This window comes from Antennarius striatus, chromosome 5 (genome assembly GCF_040054535.1).
Source record: "Antennarius striatus isolate MH-2024 chromosome 5, ASM4005453v1, whole genome shotgun sequence".
Classification (NCBI taxonomy): Eukaryota; Metazoa; Chordata; class Actinopteri; order Lophiiformes; family Antennariidae; genus Antennarius; species Antennarius striatus.
In genome coordinates, this window is record NC_090780.1 from 23,160,218 (window position 1) to 23,177,012 (window position 16,795).

The 16,795-nt window shown below is 44.7% G+C and overlaps 1 protein-coding gene across 2 annotated transcripts in view; it reads left to right on the forward strand.

The window, feature by feature from the left end:
* Positions 1-9,880, forward strand: part of wnt4 (wingless-type MMTV integration site family, member 4) — a 60,825-nt gene extending 50,945 nt beyond the window's left edge. For both annotated transcript variants that reach the window (XM_068315106.1, XM_068315105.1), the window contains exons 2-6: positions 5,237-5,318; positions 5,967-6,120; positions 6,521-6,652; positions 7,741-7,883; positions 8,008-9,880. In XM_068315106.1, the coding sequence (XP_068171207.1) occupies positions 5,997-6,120; positions 6,521-6,652; positions 7,741-7,883; positions 8,008-8,478 (870 nt within the window). In that variant the 5' untranslated portion in view covers positions 5,237-5,318; positions 5,967-5,996 and the 3' untranslated portion in view covers positions 8,479-9,880. The remainder of the gene's footprint in view (positions 1-5,236; positions 5,319-5,966; positions 6,121-6,520; positions 6,653-7,740; positions 7,884-8,007) is intronic.
* Positions 9,881-16,795: the final 6,915 nt, after the last annotated feature.

Consider the following 16,795-nt stretch of genomic DNA (forward strand, 5'->3'; position numbering starts at 1 on the left):
TGTTATTTTTAGGGGGAAATGAGCTCTAGTGGAGCCAGCAGCATATAAATACACCCAGACACACACACACACACACACACACACACACACACACACACACACACACACACACGGGTCTTTAGCTGCTCAGCTGTGTTAATTGAACTCATCAGACTGGTGAAACGTCCACCTCTCCCTCTTTCCCTACCTTCACCCTCCCGTCGTTCTTTATCTAAAGGCGCCGTCTTCCACTCGTCTCTTTTATCCATCATTAAATGCATTAGTCAGCAGAAAATCCATGTATTCCATCACATAGTAACCCACATATCCACCCACTACTGAGCGCTGTAGATTGGTTCATTTAGGTGCTTTGGGGTTTGTTTGTTTTTTTGAGCAGGCTCTCCTTTATATCGCTTTTAATATTTTAACATTTTATTTTCATTGACCTCTTGAGGATAAACAATGGAAGAGAAGGATGGGCATGATGCTGCAGCTTGCTTGTTTTTTTGGGTTTTTTTAGAATATAGATTAAATATGGCGTTTACGTTGATGTTTGTGAGGATAAATCCATCATCTAAGTCTGATTTATATTTCTGATGTGAAATCCTGAAACTTGGAAGACGGTTTAGACTCCAGTCACAGAATCAAACACTTTTAGTCGAGCGCGCAGGTCGACGTGAGGTTAGGGGATTAATTTGGTGTCAAACTCTTGCTTATTTGTACTTATTTATTTATTTTTTTCCCTTCAGATCCGAGGTGATCAGTTTTTCTTGGATGCGGTCTTTCTTTAGTTTCGAGGCATCTTGTGGAGCTGCGGGCATTTGCTCAGATATTTGTCGTGTTCAGATCCGTATTCCAAATTCAAACTTAATACATGTAAGTTAAAACCTCGGACTAATCCATCAGAAGCTGATTTTGATCTCCAGGAATTCTCTGGCTCTGTGAAGAGGACTTTTGGGAAAGTTGAACTTATATGAACAGGTTTAAAGTCTGTATTTTGGGCACTGGTGCTGTGCTGGTGGAGGTGGCTTCAGATAAACTGAGAGAACAGTGCCCTCTATAGGTCACTATATATCCTATATACAGTCACTGTGAGGGGAGAGTAGGGGGGTTAGATCAGGATACCACACAAAAACCCAACTATGACATGTTTAAGCACTGATTTTCAATTTGTCTCTTCTTTTAGGACATGTTCATGATGCTTGGATAGAAAGAAACACGTTTCTTTGACTCTGTCTTGCAGCTTTTTCCTCGCGTTCGTCCTCCTTGCTATATTTACAGTCAGTGTGTGCTGTGTGCTCAGCGCTGGAAAGGCAAACAAGAGGATATTTTCATATAAATACGCGTTAAAGAGGATGGAGTGTGTGCTTAAGCTTGTGAGCGTTTATGACCAGAGTGTCTTACAGATGTTCAGCCTCCTTATACCTTCATTCTCCTCCCCTTCTCTCCTGACAAAGATATCAAAGGTCACCAAGTTATCCAGACTTGTGGATTTGTCTTCAGTAGTGAAATATCCAAACCTGGTAACACAAAAAGTTTTGTCTGGCGACGGCCCAATAAGTTGATTAAAAAATTAGTCACATCAAATCTCCGTTTCCCCATTATGTCATTGCACCTGAAGGCAGCAATCCACGTTTGTCCTCCATAATCGACCGTTTGACCTTGAAGATCTGGAATCACATTGACGTCTTTGAAACTTTGAAAGTTATTGAAGAAATATCTTTTCTCCGTGATGACGCTTTGCTTCAAACCTGCCTGTGCTCTGTTTACAATTATCTCTTATTTTTGGTTCCAGCCTCCCGTGTGTCCGTGGGTGGGAGGTGTGGGGGCATTCCACCTGGACTGTGGTGCGTTCGCAGGCCGCTGTGTGTTTGTGTTGCTTTACACATCACAGCCTTCACAACACCACTGGCTCCACCGAGCTTAGGCCTCTGGGATTTAAGCAGGCAACCGCCAGAGGCAGGGAGATGGAGAGCAAAGAGGAACGAGGATGAGATGTGGGACGGTGTGTGTGTGTGTGTGTGTGTGTGTGTGTGTGTGTGTGTGTGTTACTCCGTCCTTCGAGGGGTTTACTCCTCTTTCTCCTCGTGGACGTGTTTTGTTAACCTCGTCTCAGGGAAGCGAAGGGAACAGACAACAGAATGAAGAGATAAAGCCAGACTGTCTTTTCCCACGTGTGAACGCATACACACACACCCACACACACACACACACACAACGTAAAGTCACCTGTATGACAGCTTATCCCATGTTTATCCGCCGTCTCCGGGGTGAATGTCAGGCCAGCGACAGGCAGCCTCTGTCATCTCGACTTTTCTCCGGGGCTTGGTTTTTTTTTAACATTTTTTTATCGGCCTCCCAGCTGGATGCCTCGGCCCCAAACGTAGCGCCCTGCCCAAGGCTACGCTACACAACAAAGAGGGATCAAACGCTGCACATGGCTTTGATGAAAGCCTCACAACGGCATTGGAGCAAATCAGAGAGCTGGACTCGGGAATGGGATCAGGAGAAATAACCTCGCATTCAGTCTCTAACTTTATGTGAGCGACTGAAATAAAATGTTCTTTCCATTTTACAAATGGAAATGCAAATCCTCAAATAATAAATCAGATCCTTCTTGCAGCAACGCAAGAAATGAATGATGATGCAATACCCAAATCCGTGAGACTACTCATCACCAGGTTCTCGGGTACGAAGACCGACCCCTGGACCTAAGGAGTCGCCCTAACAGGAGACTGACATCACCGCTGAGGGTGGATGTGGCTGAGATGTGGTGGAGTGGCGGCGAACCGGGTTATCGTGGCGATGAGTGCTGAATACTGACACTGTCTGGAGGGGAAGAGAACGAGAAGAGCATCAAAGAGACAGGGAGAGAAGGAGCGAGAGATTATCTGAACTGTTGAGAGGAGGACAGGAGAGGGTAAACAGAGAGGAGGAGCTGTCTGACCTCTGGAATGGTGATCGACTAATTATATCGACACGTGTAAATAGTTCGGAACTCTTACCCTTAAGCGTTCTGGAGTGTTCAGAATCTTTTAATCGAATAATCAAGACCAAAATCGTATTTGTTTCGTCGATTGCTTGAAAAGGTTTTGGTTTGTTGACGACGGTTCTGTCAGCCATCTGACGGCAGAACTCTCTACCGTCCTGGACCGGTGCCACAGCTTGTTTGAGACGGGTTAGCAGGGCTTTGCAGAGGTATGTGTGGTCTTGGGAACTCATAACCCAAGACTCATAAAACAAGCCTGAGAAACCTTAAGGAAAAACATGTCCACTTGTCCTGAATGCTAGCCTAGAAGCTAATTCTGTTGGAATTTGCCTTTATTATTAAGGGCCATTTTGATATTCATAACACCGCCCGCTGCATGGACAGACCTGCAGATACCCAATTTATTCCTTCAGAGTAAAGAAGCATCACTTGTATTGCTTGACTTTTTAATACTTTTCTATTAAAAGCTAATTATTAGAAGCTAATAATGTGAGGAAGTTGTCAAGACATAGACAGTCTGATGTAAACGTTCAGCTAGAATTTAATGCAGTATCTTTTGCAATGCAAAATTTTTTTTGGAGTTTGATAATTTATGTTGCTCTTTTTTTTACCATCATAGCAGGAACTGACCCTAAACTTTTCCCTTCAACATTTTAGGAAGCTTTCTTTCGGGGGAAAAAAAAAAAAAGCATTCCAGGTGAGTCAAGTTGAGGTCATAGACTGCGGCTTCCCATTAGCCTAGCTTAGCAAAAACACTGGAAGTGGAGGGAAAATGACTACTCGAGTTCCATCCAAAGTTTTTGAACACATCTACCAACACTTCTATATCCTGCAAATGAAATCACCGACTCAAGTTTGCTGAATCACGGAAGTGTAAAAAAGGAGAGTTTGTGCTTTTTAGGGTGAGTCACACGTTGGACGTATTTAAGAACAGCTGCAACACTTTATCCATCCGGCCAACGCTTACGCCGCGGGTTCCTGACTGTGTTTGGCACAATGGTACCGGTCCTGGTGACCTCTCTGGAAAGACTTCTGGGAAATGGAACGGTGTGTGTTGTTTAGCAGTTGAAGTATGGAACTCTACTTTATGTTCTTCTTTGTTGTGCGACTTAAACAAACCTGATGCATGATGGTATATTGGTTCGTTTTAGAGGTGTTGCCAACACCTTTTGCCTGCAATTTATCAATCAACAAACTTAATCAAGCAGCAAGTTAAAAATAGATCTAAAAAAATACAAGATGTCAAACTAATTCCCCCTTTCACAGTGTAAACACGCTCCCTGGAACCGCTTGCTTTAGGGTGTTTTCAAAGAACGGTCCATCTTTCTGGTGGCAGGTTTTAGGAAACAAGCGTCTCTCTTAAAGTACGCCAATGAGGAATGTCGCTTTATCTGCGAAACTTTCCATTGTTTGATAAAAGCAGGATTTTCAGACTCAACATTTGTTTAAAGTGAGGACACTCTTAGCGGTGTAGACGGTACAGGGCTGCCCTCCTTGTGGGAAGCCTATTTCTGTCAGGTGCAGCTGGGGCTGGAGATACGGGCCTGGACTGACAGGAGGTGGACGTGTGAGGGTCAGGGCATCCAGACGGATGCCATTTTCTCACACATCTTGGACTGTATGTGTGTATGTCGTATATCTCCCTGACCTGTCTGGCCTGGAGGTGCTGTGTATGATAAGGCACTTTTCCTCCTCTCGATGTCCTCACAAGCAGACATTTATTCCAAACATTCCCACAATGTCATGGGAACAAACCACCATCCAAACTCTGTCTCGTCTGAGGGATGTTGTTGGGTTCTGTTTGTAGGGATTACTTGAAAAAATACGTGATAGAGTTTGACTTATTTTGGGAGGGGGGCTATGTATCAGGAAAGAACTCCTTGAATATTGGAGTGGATCTGGAGGGAAAGACTTACCTTTTTTGAGTATTTCATGATGGGTATTGTTTGTATGCCTTTCATTTTACCGTAAATGTTGTTAGTTAGCATTTAGTTTCTTTTTAATGCAGGGCAGCAAAGACTACCCCTGTTGCCTCTGCCTGGGGTCTCTGGCTTCTTATCAGCAACATAGAGGAACCAGGGACAATAAATTAATCATCAAATAGTTGTTTGTCTTTCTACGTGGCCTTGTTGGATCATTGAGGCTTGATGGAAGCATCAACTGAGCACCCTTTCACCATGAACTGCCATTGAGGTAGTTGCGTGTCCTAGTCCTATAGGACGGATGCTACCCTTCCAGACTACTTACCTGTTCTGTCTTTCGCCTCAGGTACCTGGCCAAGCTGTCGTCGGTGGGAAGCATCAGGGATGAGGAGACGTGTGAGAGATTACGAGGCCTCATCCAGAGACAGGTATGACCCTCTTCCTGTGAACTACTGCTAATAATGAGTCTGTCTGCACAACAAAGGCATCAGTGTTTCACCACAGAGGAAATCAGTCTTCCTCGATGTGAAAGTGTCTTCCAGTTTTATGGTTGGATCTCGTCCGCGATTGGCAATCAGCTTCTTGTGAGCTACCGGCAGGAAGACAGACCCTGTCCAACATTAAACCTCATGTCTGTCAACCACAAAGAAAAGATCCATCCTCAGAACTCTATCAAAGTCTTGTGGGTATTTCTGATAGAGTCAAATTAGCAAGAAAAAAACAACTACAGGTGAATTAATTATGGTTTTCAGTGGTGTTTACTCATGCTGGTCACATGACATGGGACGGATGGTGAATGCATTCAGTTGGTTGGCTGCTCAGTCCCCCTAGACTGCAGTATCTCCACATTTACATAACATTTTAGACACATTCATGGATACATACGAATGACTTTTGTGATCCCTTCACTTTTCTTCTTCACTTGCCAACTTTCTCGTCTTGTGTGGTAATATCTTGGAAGGGATACACACTTTCATGGTTCCTGAGGATGAATTGTGTGCTCCAGAAGTCTTTTTTTTTTTTTTACTGATCTTTCTTATTGATGGCCGATGTTATTTTGTGCATCTCTGCTCCAGGTTCAGATCTGTAAACGCAGTGTGGAGGTGATGGATGCGGTGCGTCGTGGAGCCCAGCTAGCAATAGACGAGTGTCAGTTCCAGTTTCGCAACCGTAGATGGAACTGCTCCACTCTGGAGACCATGCCAGTGTTTGGCAAAGTCATAACCCAGGGTAAGATAATACAGCCTCTGTCAACAAACGTCTGGACGCTGGAGACGCGACGCCGAGTCAGCTTTTCTACCTGCGAGGATTTACAAAAAAATCTGGGATCTAAATATATTTGATATCGTCTCAAATCTGTTTCCAAAGCAGATGTGATTCGGATTATTTCATGCCATTTCAAAAACATAATGACTTTTTTTTATTTTTTAGTTGTTTCCATTTGTATTGGCTGGATGTTAAAGCCTGGCCTCCTTCCCTTGGGTTTTCAAACTCTCTTTATCTTTATACAAACTGCTTTTTTTTGCCATTTAGAATGAGCTTTTCCGTTATATAATGAATCAATATGCCTGTGTATGTGTGTGTCTGTGTTTGTGTGTGTGTGTGTGTGTGTGTGTGTGTGGTGTGTCAGGCACCCGTGAGGCAGCCTTTGTGTATGCCATCTCAGCAGCCAGTGTGGCGTTTGCGGTAACGAGGGCCTGCAGCAGTGGAGAGCTGGAAAAATGTGGCTGCGACCACAACGTACATGGAGTCAGCCCAGAGGGTAGGACTCACACAAACACACACACACAAGACACACACAAAAGAAACAGAAGGACCAACTGATCCAGCACAGTGGAGAAAGAGTGCAACATTTTACATGTCTTTTATTTTGAAGGGGCGAGGCATACGCTATGGTTTTCAGGTGTTTTGTCTTAAATAGCTGTTTATTCAGCTCCTCACAGATTTCGAAATTGGTGTAGTTGATTTTTTTTTTTCTATTGTTAGGTGTTTTCCTGACAGTAAAATTAATTTGAACCTACATAAAGAACCTACATAAAGAGACGATACCAATGGTTTTTTTAAATTCAATTCAGTTCAATTCAATTCAGAAAACTTTATTGGTCCCTAAGGGGCAATTGAAAGCACATAAAGCAGTAAAATACACAATAAACAGAAATGTACGATAAAAACAATTATTTCTCATCCATTATGATTGTTCACTCTCAATCATTTTCCTGTGAATGACTCTAACAGAAACTGAAGTTTCTAATCCTTTATTCCATGTGTCAAATTCAAGGCCCAGGGGGCCAAATGTGGCCCGCCACATCATTTTATGTGGCCCGCGAGAGCATAAAAGGTCAGAGTGTCAGATGTCTGCGTAGAGTGTCTTAAAATAAATGTCAAAAGTGTGCTTTGACCAAAACTACATTTCCCACAATGCAGTCATTAAGCCCACTTTAACTTTGACAAAAACATGTTTGAACCAAGTTGATGTCCTAACTTGTGTTTGATGTTATTTTCTTTATTTATTGGATAGTTTGATCTTTGATTGATGGAGTTCTGTGGGTTTAATAACCTGACAAAAAGGATTTATGTTAAAGCAGAACAACAGGCTAACATATTGCAGTTTGCACTTCTTCAAGTTACAAACTGTAATGTTTGTAACTTGAATAAGTAATAAATTAGTTATTTAACATTAATTAGTAGTTAGTTACATTTATTTTACATTAAATTTAATTACATTCATAAGTTAAATCTGGCCCTTTGAGGGGAAAATGAGTTTTGACACCCCTGCTTTATATAAAATTGATTTTTGTGGCTAGCGCCGTACAGATGATGCATTTCCGTTCGCGCCTTCTTGCCATGCAGGCTTCCAGTGGTCGGGCTGCAGCGACAACATCGCCTACGGCGTGGCGTTTTCTCAGTCCTTCGTGGATGTGAGGGAGAGAAGTAAAGGCCAGTCGTCCAGTCGGGCTCTGATGAACCTGCACAACAACGAGGCTGGCAGGAAGGTAACTCACCCCGAAACATCACCGCACCTGCAGCTTGCGGATGCTGTTGCTAGGATACAACGGCTGCATCCAGATCCTGTGAACTTGTATCTGTTGACCGTCATCCTCGTTCGCCTCCCTGCAGGCCATCCTGTCCCACATGCGCGTGGAGTGCAAATGTCACGGCGTTTCCGGCTCCTGCGAGGTGAAGACGTGTTGGAGGGCCATGCCGCCTTTCCGCAAGGTGGGCAACATCATCAAGGAGAAGTTCGACGGCGCCACCGAGGTGGAGCAACGCAAGGTGGGCACCACCAAAGTCCTGGTGCCTCGAAACTCGCAATTCAAACCGCACACGGACGAAGATCTGGTCTACCTGGACCCAAGTCCGGATTTCTGCGACTACGACCCACGAACGCCGGGGATGCTGGGAACGGTGGGCCGCCAGTGCAACAGAACCTCAAAGGCCATCGACGGCTGTGAGTTGATGTGCTGTGGGCGGGGCTTCCAGACACAGGAAGTGGAGGTGGTGGACAGGTGCAGCTGTAAGTTCCACTGGTGCTGCTACGTCAAATGCAAACAGTGCCGTAAAACGGTAGAGATGCACACTTGTCGGTGATGGACGAACAAAACCAACGCCCCCACGTTTCTACTCCCAGGGAGCCCAGGAGGACTGGCGATGCTCCATATTCTCCTGCTTGAAATCGCCCCCACCCTCCTATCAAGGGTTCAACGGAGACAAAACTGATTGGCCGAGAGGTCTGATGTCATCATTTTCATTCTAATGTCACCATAACGCATCACAGATCGCCCGCGGGACGTCCTGCAGAGAGAAGACAAGAAGGCGGGTTTGTCGAGAGAATCTTTTGTTTCCTGTCTCCCTCCATCGCCCACATTTTCGCTTCGTGTTGATGCTTCTTATTTTTGTAACGTTTAACTTATTTGTTGAGGCGGGGTTGAACCCGGAAGTAGGAGACAGGGGAGTTGGAGTCCATTGGGGGGGGGGGGGCATATGGGGCAGGTGGGGTTTACTGGGTCACGTCCTCGCTGCTGCTGCTGCTGCTGCTGCTGCTGCTGCTTCCGGGACTACAAAAGGAGACGTGGAGTCTGGTGGCGAACGGACCAATCAGAGACGGGCTTCCTGTGATTGGCCGTCCTGAGCGAACACGTCGATTCATTACCTGCCCCCCCCCCGGGGGCGACGCCCTGATGCTGCTCCACTCCCACACACACACTCTCTCTCTTCCTGTCGGAGGGGGGAGGATGATGATGATGATGATGATGATGATGATGATGATGATGATGATGGACAGGTGAAAGCCACTGTCAGCTGCTTCCTGTTTTTATTCTTTTGTAGGCAGAAGATGGGCAGGAGACACGTAAAACTCTGACACACACACACACACGCGCACTCACACACACACACACACACACACACACACACACGCGCACACACACACACACACACACACACACACACTCCAGAAAACATCTGCATATCCTCAGCTGCTACCTGAAACCAGAAGTTCATGAACCAGATTCTCCTGCAAACACATGTGATGACACACACACACACACACACACACACACACACACACACACACACACACACACTCACACTCACACGCACACACACACACACACACACACACACACACACACAGTCCATGGGGGGGGTCCAAGCATGATGATTGAAGCACTTTCTCTCCAAGCGCACATAGAGCCCTGACCCCACAACAACAAACATCTGACGTCACACACACACACACACACACACACACACGTACACACACACACACACACACGTACACACACACACACACACACACCTACACATACACACACACACACACACAGGATTCCATGCCACTGTGAGGACTCTACCGTCTCCACCCCCACCAAGCCAAGCTTCCTGTAGTAACGTGCTGTCATTATAACGACATACTGTAGATCTGTAAAGACTTATACACTGAAGAAGACTATACTGCCTATGAATGTATGTTAATACAGAATATATGTTGTGTCCAACATACGTGTTGTCATTCATTCATCTTCTTGTCCCATTCCTACTCTTTTGTGGGTCACGGGGGTTGCCTGAGCCTGTATAGCGAGAGGCGGGGGGACGCTCCGAGTGCGACGCCAGTGAAAAGCAGAGATGAACTTGTTGTCCCTTATTTAAGAAAAAAACTACAACTTCTGTGTGTGTGTTATTATTTGGGAACTTCTTTAAGCATCGCCATGGCAACAAGTCCACTTCTTTACGGTGATGCTTACGGAAGTCCACAAAACACCGTTAAACATCGTCGAAAGATGGAGTTAGACGTTGTTTTTTTGGTAAAGGTAACATGAATGCGTGTGTGTGTGTGTGTGTGTGTGTGTGTGTGTGTGTGTGTGTGTGTGTGTGTGTGTGTGTGTGAGAGAGAGAGAGAGAATGCCTTAAACAATGTTGCCCAGAAGGAAAAGAACATGAGAAGATAGAAAGATGGAAAGTGAAAAGGAGCAGATCCCATTCCACCACACACACACACACACACACACACACACACACACACACACACACACACACACACACACACACACACACACACACACACACACATTTCAATAAAATCGTCCATTTCCCGTGTCTTTCAGCTGCATTAGCGTGTGTGTGCGGTACATTACACCCCCGGGTCCTTCTCTGCCCCCCCCCCCGACACCTATAAACATAATTTATGCGCCATTCATCAGTGCATCACCCAGAGATAGATGGATGTTTCCCGCGGCGCTGGGAGCCCGGTGGTGGTGGTGGTGGTGGTGGTGGGAGGGGGGGAGACCCGGGGCGACTGCTCGGGTTTCAGCCGCCGCCTGATTGGGTTTGGGGCTGGGGAGGGAAGAGAGGCAGGAACACCGGGCTAGAACAGGGATTACAGTCAAATGCAGACCACATGGCACAGGATTTTTCCCTCTTTCTGTCTCTATTAATATCATACTACCCCCCCCCCCCCCCACACACACACACACAGCTTTCCCCTGCAATATGTTTGAATTACGCTGGTTCCAGTGCCCTCTTTCTCTGCGGAAAGTGTAACCCTAACCCCTGCGGGGCCTGCGACGGCGGGGATCTGTCCTTCATTAAGCCACCAGCGATGGCCGGGATGAGGTGGGTGGCGGCGGCGGCGCTGATTGGCTTCAACGTCTGTTGGCTCAGACGCGTCTGTCAGACCACCAGATGTACAGTACGCCGCTCCGCCAGGCAGTCAGAGGCCCGTAAGGCCCGTGTGGTCGGAGGAGGCCGCGGCGAGACGAGAGGCTGACAGAAGGGTTTTACCACTTAGCGTGTGTGTGAGAGAGAGTGTGTGTGTGTGTGTGTGGGGGGGTATTATCAAAGTTGTGATGCAGCAAATACAGGTTTGTATATGCAAGAAATTAATGATATTACATGTGAATACGTAGAATTCTCACAGTTTTTTAAAAAATGCCCAAATTCCTCCTGTACATAGAGCACATGTGTCAAAACTCAAGGCCCCCGGGGGCCAAATGTGGCCCTCCACATCATTTTATGTGGCCCGCAGAGAGCATAAAAGGTCAGAGTGTCTAAAAATAAATAGGTCAAAAGTGTGCTTTGAGCAAAACTACATTTCCCACAATGCACTAATTTAGCCCATGTTAACGTTGACAAAAAAGTCATGTAAGGATTTATAAAAGGATTCTTGTCATAGCAGAGCAATAAGAAAACATATTTTCTCAGTGCAGCTGTAATGTTTGTAACTTAAATTAGAAATAAATCTACTTAAAGTTACTTAACATTAAATAGTAGTTACATTTATATTATATTACATTGAGTTACATTTAGTTACATTTACTAGTTACATCTGGCCCTTTAAGGACAGTGAAAATGAGTTTGACACACCTGAGATAGAGGATGGAGATGTTGATGAAATCAAACGCACCCCACGCTGCCACGCCCATCGCATCCTAAATGCTGCTTACGTCACAATCCCCAACCACAGACCAGCTTTCATTCATTTGCTCCACACTCGTTACACGGCGCAGAGCCGTCCTGGAGACGTGGTCTGACGTCAAAATGCAAACATTAATATTTATTTATTTTACAACAAAAATCCTTTCTAATAAGAAATAACTATAATTAAAAAATTTAAAAAAAAAGTCGATTCAAGTGACTGCGCTGATGACGTTTTATCCCCTCAGTCTGACGCTCACGTTTGTTGATGTGGTCCATCAGTGTTCCCGTTTTTTCTTTCAGAAAACATCCAAAGATTTGTCTTTTAAGGCTTTGGTGTTTTGGTCTTCAGGTGCTGAAGCAGTTCTGAAGGATTCACAGACTCAAACTATATTCAAACGCTCTGTGCGTCCCGGTACCGGGTAAATCCCCGCATAGCGACTAGGTACTTAATGGTTCGCCCCTGGTAAAAAAGAAAAAATTAATAATACAACATTATCTTTATTTATTATAATAGAAAATATCCAAATGTTTTACATGTCATGAAAGAATTCTTCAAATACAGAAGTAAGACGGGATAAGACGCCACTAATTACCCTGCAGGGATTAAAATCAGTATATAAAAAAAATAAAATAAAACAACACAAATCTTACATGTCACACATTAATTTAGAAACAGCTCTGATGGGGCCTAAAGTACTGTAATATAAATCACAACAAGCATTAAAAGGTGATGATGACAACTTGACTGATGTCTAATCGTCATCCACAGCCCACAGAAACTCATTGAACCCTGGAGGTGTGAGAAGTAATATGTGTGATTTATTCCCTCTCAGGTGGCTAATGGTTAAACACTCACACACACACAGACACACTCTCACACACACACACACACACACCTGGGATACCTCTGTGTTCTCCAGGTGACTGGGTTTCTCCTGCTCTATACTGCTGTGGTGACAGTGAAGGGTTAACGGGGCAGGTTGGCTGGATCTTAATGCCCCCTCGCTCCTGGAGCCCAGCAGAAGGCTGGCTTTACCCCAGCACCCCACCCCCCACCCCCACCCCCACCCCACCCCAGGCCTCCCTCAACCTCCCAGATCTCCTCAGCATACTTCTCATATTAAAAGAAAACAAGTTACACAAATGAGACAGATGGTTCTTGTTTGTGATGACAGTTGCAATTCCCTCTCCTCTGCCCCTCTTCTTCCCTCTCGGCTTTCTTCTGGTGTGTCTGCGCCGTTTCTTCTTCTTCTTCTTCTTTCTTTCTTTCTTTTTTTTGTTTTGTTTTTGCCCTGAAACATCCACATTGTGAAACACAACAGGCGCAGACACGTAAAGCGATCTGGTGCTGTGGTGGTGAATAAAATAGAACACTGCTTTTAAGGGCATTCAGTGTGAACTTTCACACATGTGAACGTCGATCCACATTTCTTACTTTTTTCTTTTCTTTTTTTTTTTTTTTGACTGAGGGTCATGCAGGAAAGGAGAATGTCACGTGACCTTAATGGTTTTTAGTCACATGATCTAAGAGGTTAACCATAAATATATGATTGTTTATGATCCTCATTCAAACGATCAGGTGTGTTGGAGCAGGGAGGCGTCCGTCCAGGGGGCGTGTCCCTGTGACGACATCCGGCTATTTTATGACGTACAACAGCTCCACGTCGAAGAGGCGTTTGACGCTCGGCAGTTATAAAGTTTATAAATTGATTATTCATTCATTCATTCATTCATTAATTTTTTCATTCACGTTCCTCGCCTAAGACGCCGACGCACCAGGACATGCAGGGGTTCCGGGATTGGTCAATACGACATTACGAACCTGGATGACCGCAGTACGTACGCACCTTTCTCCGCCCACTGACGCCGGATGAGGACGATAGACAACAAATATATCTAATATGTACTTTCGTCTTACTAGCAAAATTATATTCATCATAGATGTTAAGCGTCAGTATGTGACGCTCTTATTTTGGTACTTCCTGTTGTGAGCGGAAGTAGTTCTGTTGTATGTGTATGTAAATGTCGTGCGCTTGACAGATCTGGTGCGGCATGATTACTGTGCGAGTGTTCAGGTGACGCAGCGGCCGCATGTCCAATAAAGACATAGAATTTTGTATGAAAATTTGTTTTGTGTGATTTCAGATGCTGTAAAAGAGACACGGCTGTGTTTGGGGCTGAAGACATAATCAGACGTGCGGTTTGCTGGTTTTATTAACCTCACAGCTGACAGGGGGGAACTCCAGGTCCTGGTTCTTCAGATGAAGACCCACCAGTTCCACGTTAAAGCAATGTTATGTTTGGTTTTCATGTCTTCCTATCATCTTTATCAATCATTCTTTTGGAGTTGATTTTTCCACAGAGACGTGGCAGTAAAATGCTTTTGGATGCAATTCATGGTTGCGTTTGATTTTTTCCATTTACAGTGTTAATAAGGGCAGACTGGTGAAGTATTCAAGCTTTTTCAGAACTATTGATGTTGGATATTTCTGTTGCTAGTTATGACCAAATGAGCCATTTTGAATAAAAGCTCGGGGCCCGATATGGTTTGGGGTCCCCGGGCCCGTCGCGTTGTGCAAGTGGACTCAGTTCCGGACCCGGTTCACGGATCCGGGGCGGAGTGAAAAGTCTACCTGGGAGGAAGAATAAATCAGCTTTTCTCTGTTGTTGAATGAACACTCAGTAGTCTTTTTATTCTTTATTTTTTTTAAATAATTATTTATTGGAAACGATTTTTGTTCTAAAATAAATGTTGATGTTTGCCATTTGACAGAAGAACCAAAACCAGCTCCGGGTTCATCTGCGAGACATCGAGACGTTTCATTTTCACTCGATCTGCGGTTATAACCATTCGTCTGTCATCAGGGAGATTTGAGTTGAACTGCGAGGAACTTTCCTTTAACACCTGTGTGTGTATGCGGGTGGAAGGGGTTGGAGTGTGTGTGTGTGTGTGTGTGTGTGTGTGTGTGTGTGTGTGTGTGTGTGTGTGTGTGTGTGTGTGTGTGTGTGTGTGTGTGTGTGTGTGTGTGTGTGTGTGTGTGTGTGTGTGTCTCAGATGTATCTATGAACCAAAATCAACCTGCCGTGTCAAAACAGTCCTGGCAGTGACCAGAGGCGGCGTCACTCGACGGCCGTCTGCTTGTCAGACATGAACACACACCTCACACACACCTCACACACACACACACACACACACACACACACACACACACACACACACACACGCTAACATTGCGTCTACTGACTTAAACCACTGCTTGGAGGTTATTCTGTAGGTTATTATCTAGGGGGGTGGATCCAGGTAAAGGGGAGGAGTCAGGGTCACTTTAGTTTTAGATCAGATTGCGAAACAAGTTTTTCAAAAAAAAATTTCTTTAATTTTCCATTTATTACGAACAAATTCCCACTTGGATTTTTGATGAGCTTTAATAAAAAGTTTGGCCTTTGAACTTAGATAAAGGGGCGGAGTTATACCTTCTTTTTTTTAAGCATTGCAAGATGAAGAGTTTGGGACTGATACATGAAGTTGGGTGGAAAATTCACCAATGAAGAAACCACATTTCCGTGAGTGATTTATATTGATTCAAATGTGATTCCAATTTCTAAGGACGAATTTCGTGGTACAGTATTAGACTTGCATTCAGTTTCAGTGACATAAAGGGGGAAGGGAGAGTTGAGATCTCTTAGAATAAAATGAACAATAAAATTCACTTTTTTTTTCCTATCCAAACATCCAACTGCGTGAATCTTTTCTACAACTTGGAGTCGCATTTTAAAAGAAGACACGACTCAGACAACGGAATACCTTTTAATGTCATCCTGTTGCTGAGGGGAAACACTCCCTGTGTGACATCCCAGTTAAAAATAAGGACCGGATCTGCACAGATCCAAATTAAAGTGGGTCGAATACATACACAGGTGGTGCTCCACCAACCATGTGTGTGTGTGTGTGTTTGTGTGTGTGTGTGTGTCACCTAGCCTTTACATCCCCACCTCTGCCTGCTCGTCCCTCCCAGAGGAGACGCTCAGCCAGGCTGGATGCTGATTGGACGACCCCAGAGGACAAAACATTTAGACTCATTTGTCAAACATGATGAAGACCAATGGAGGCCAGGTGGTGTGTGTCTCTTTATGTGTGTGTGTGTGTGTGTGTGTGTGTGTGTGTGTGTGTGTGTGTGTGTGTGTGTGTGTGTGTGTGTGTGTGTGTGTGTGTACACTAATATTTGAGCAGAGAGGAATGCCCTTCGTTCAGCCTGTGTGATAATTAATGGTTGTCAGCGTCTCTTTAGTGGAAGAAGGCGCTGACAGACAGCACTCCAGAAACGCAGAGAATGTGTGAACGCCTCACGGGGGTGGATGAGGGTGGGGGGGGGGACTGAGGGTGTGTGTGTGGGGGGGGGGGTACAGTGTAATAACCCTCCTGTCCATCTATGGAAGATGATCCAGGTCACCTACCTCTCACATAGCCCTCATTTGCTGCCATTATAGGAATTCCTGGACATCTGTGTGAGCAGTGTGAAAGTGATAACTGAGTTTTCAACACCGATTGTGTGTGTGTGTGTGTGTGTGTGTGTGTGTGTGTGTGTGTGTGTGTGTGTGTGTGTGTGTGTGTGTGTGTGTGTGTGTGTAAATATGGGATGAGTGGAGTTTTAGACAAAGCTTGTTAAAACCTTTTTTCATTCAGTCCAAAGCAAATCAAACAGGATTTTACATCTATTGTTATATATCTGATATCTGTTTTCAGACTCCGATCATTTTATTTTTTAAAGCCAGAGGTAGAAAATGTCTTTGGCGAAGCTCACAAATCACCCATTTGATCGAAATTTAAAGCTCTTCATGGCAAAACCCGTTCTATTCTCACCGGTCCATAAATCTACAGGACTCAAAACAGATTCAACAGATTTTGAACATATGTTTTTTCCTCCATTAGAATTTTTTTTTTTAAACTATAAAGGCTGTTCTTTTTTGTAAAAATGTATGTAGGGGTAGA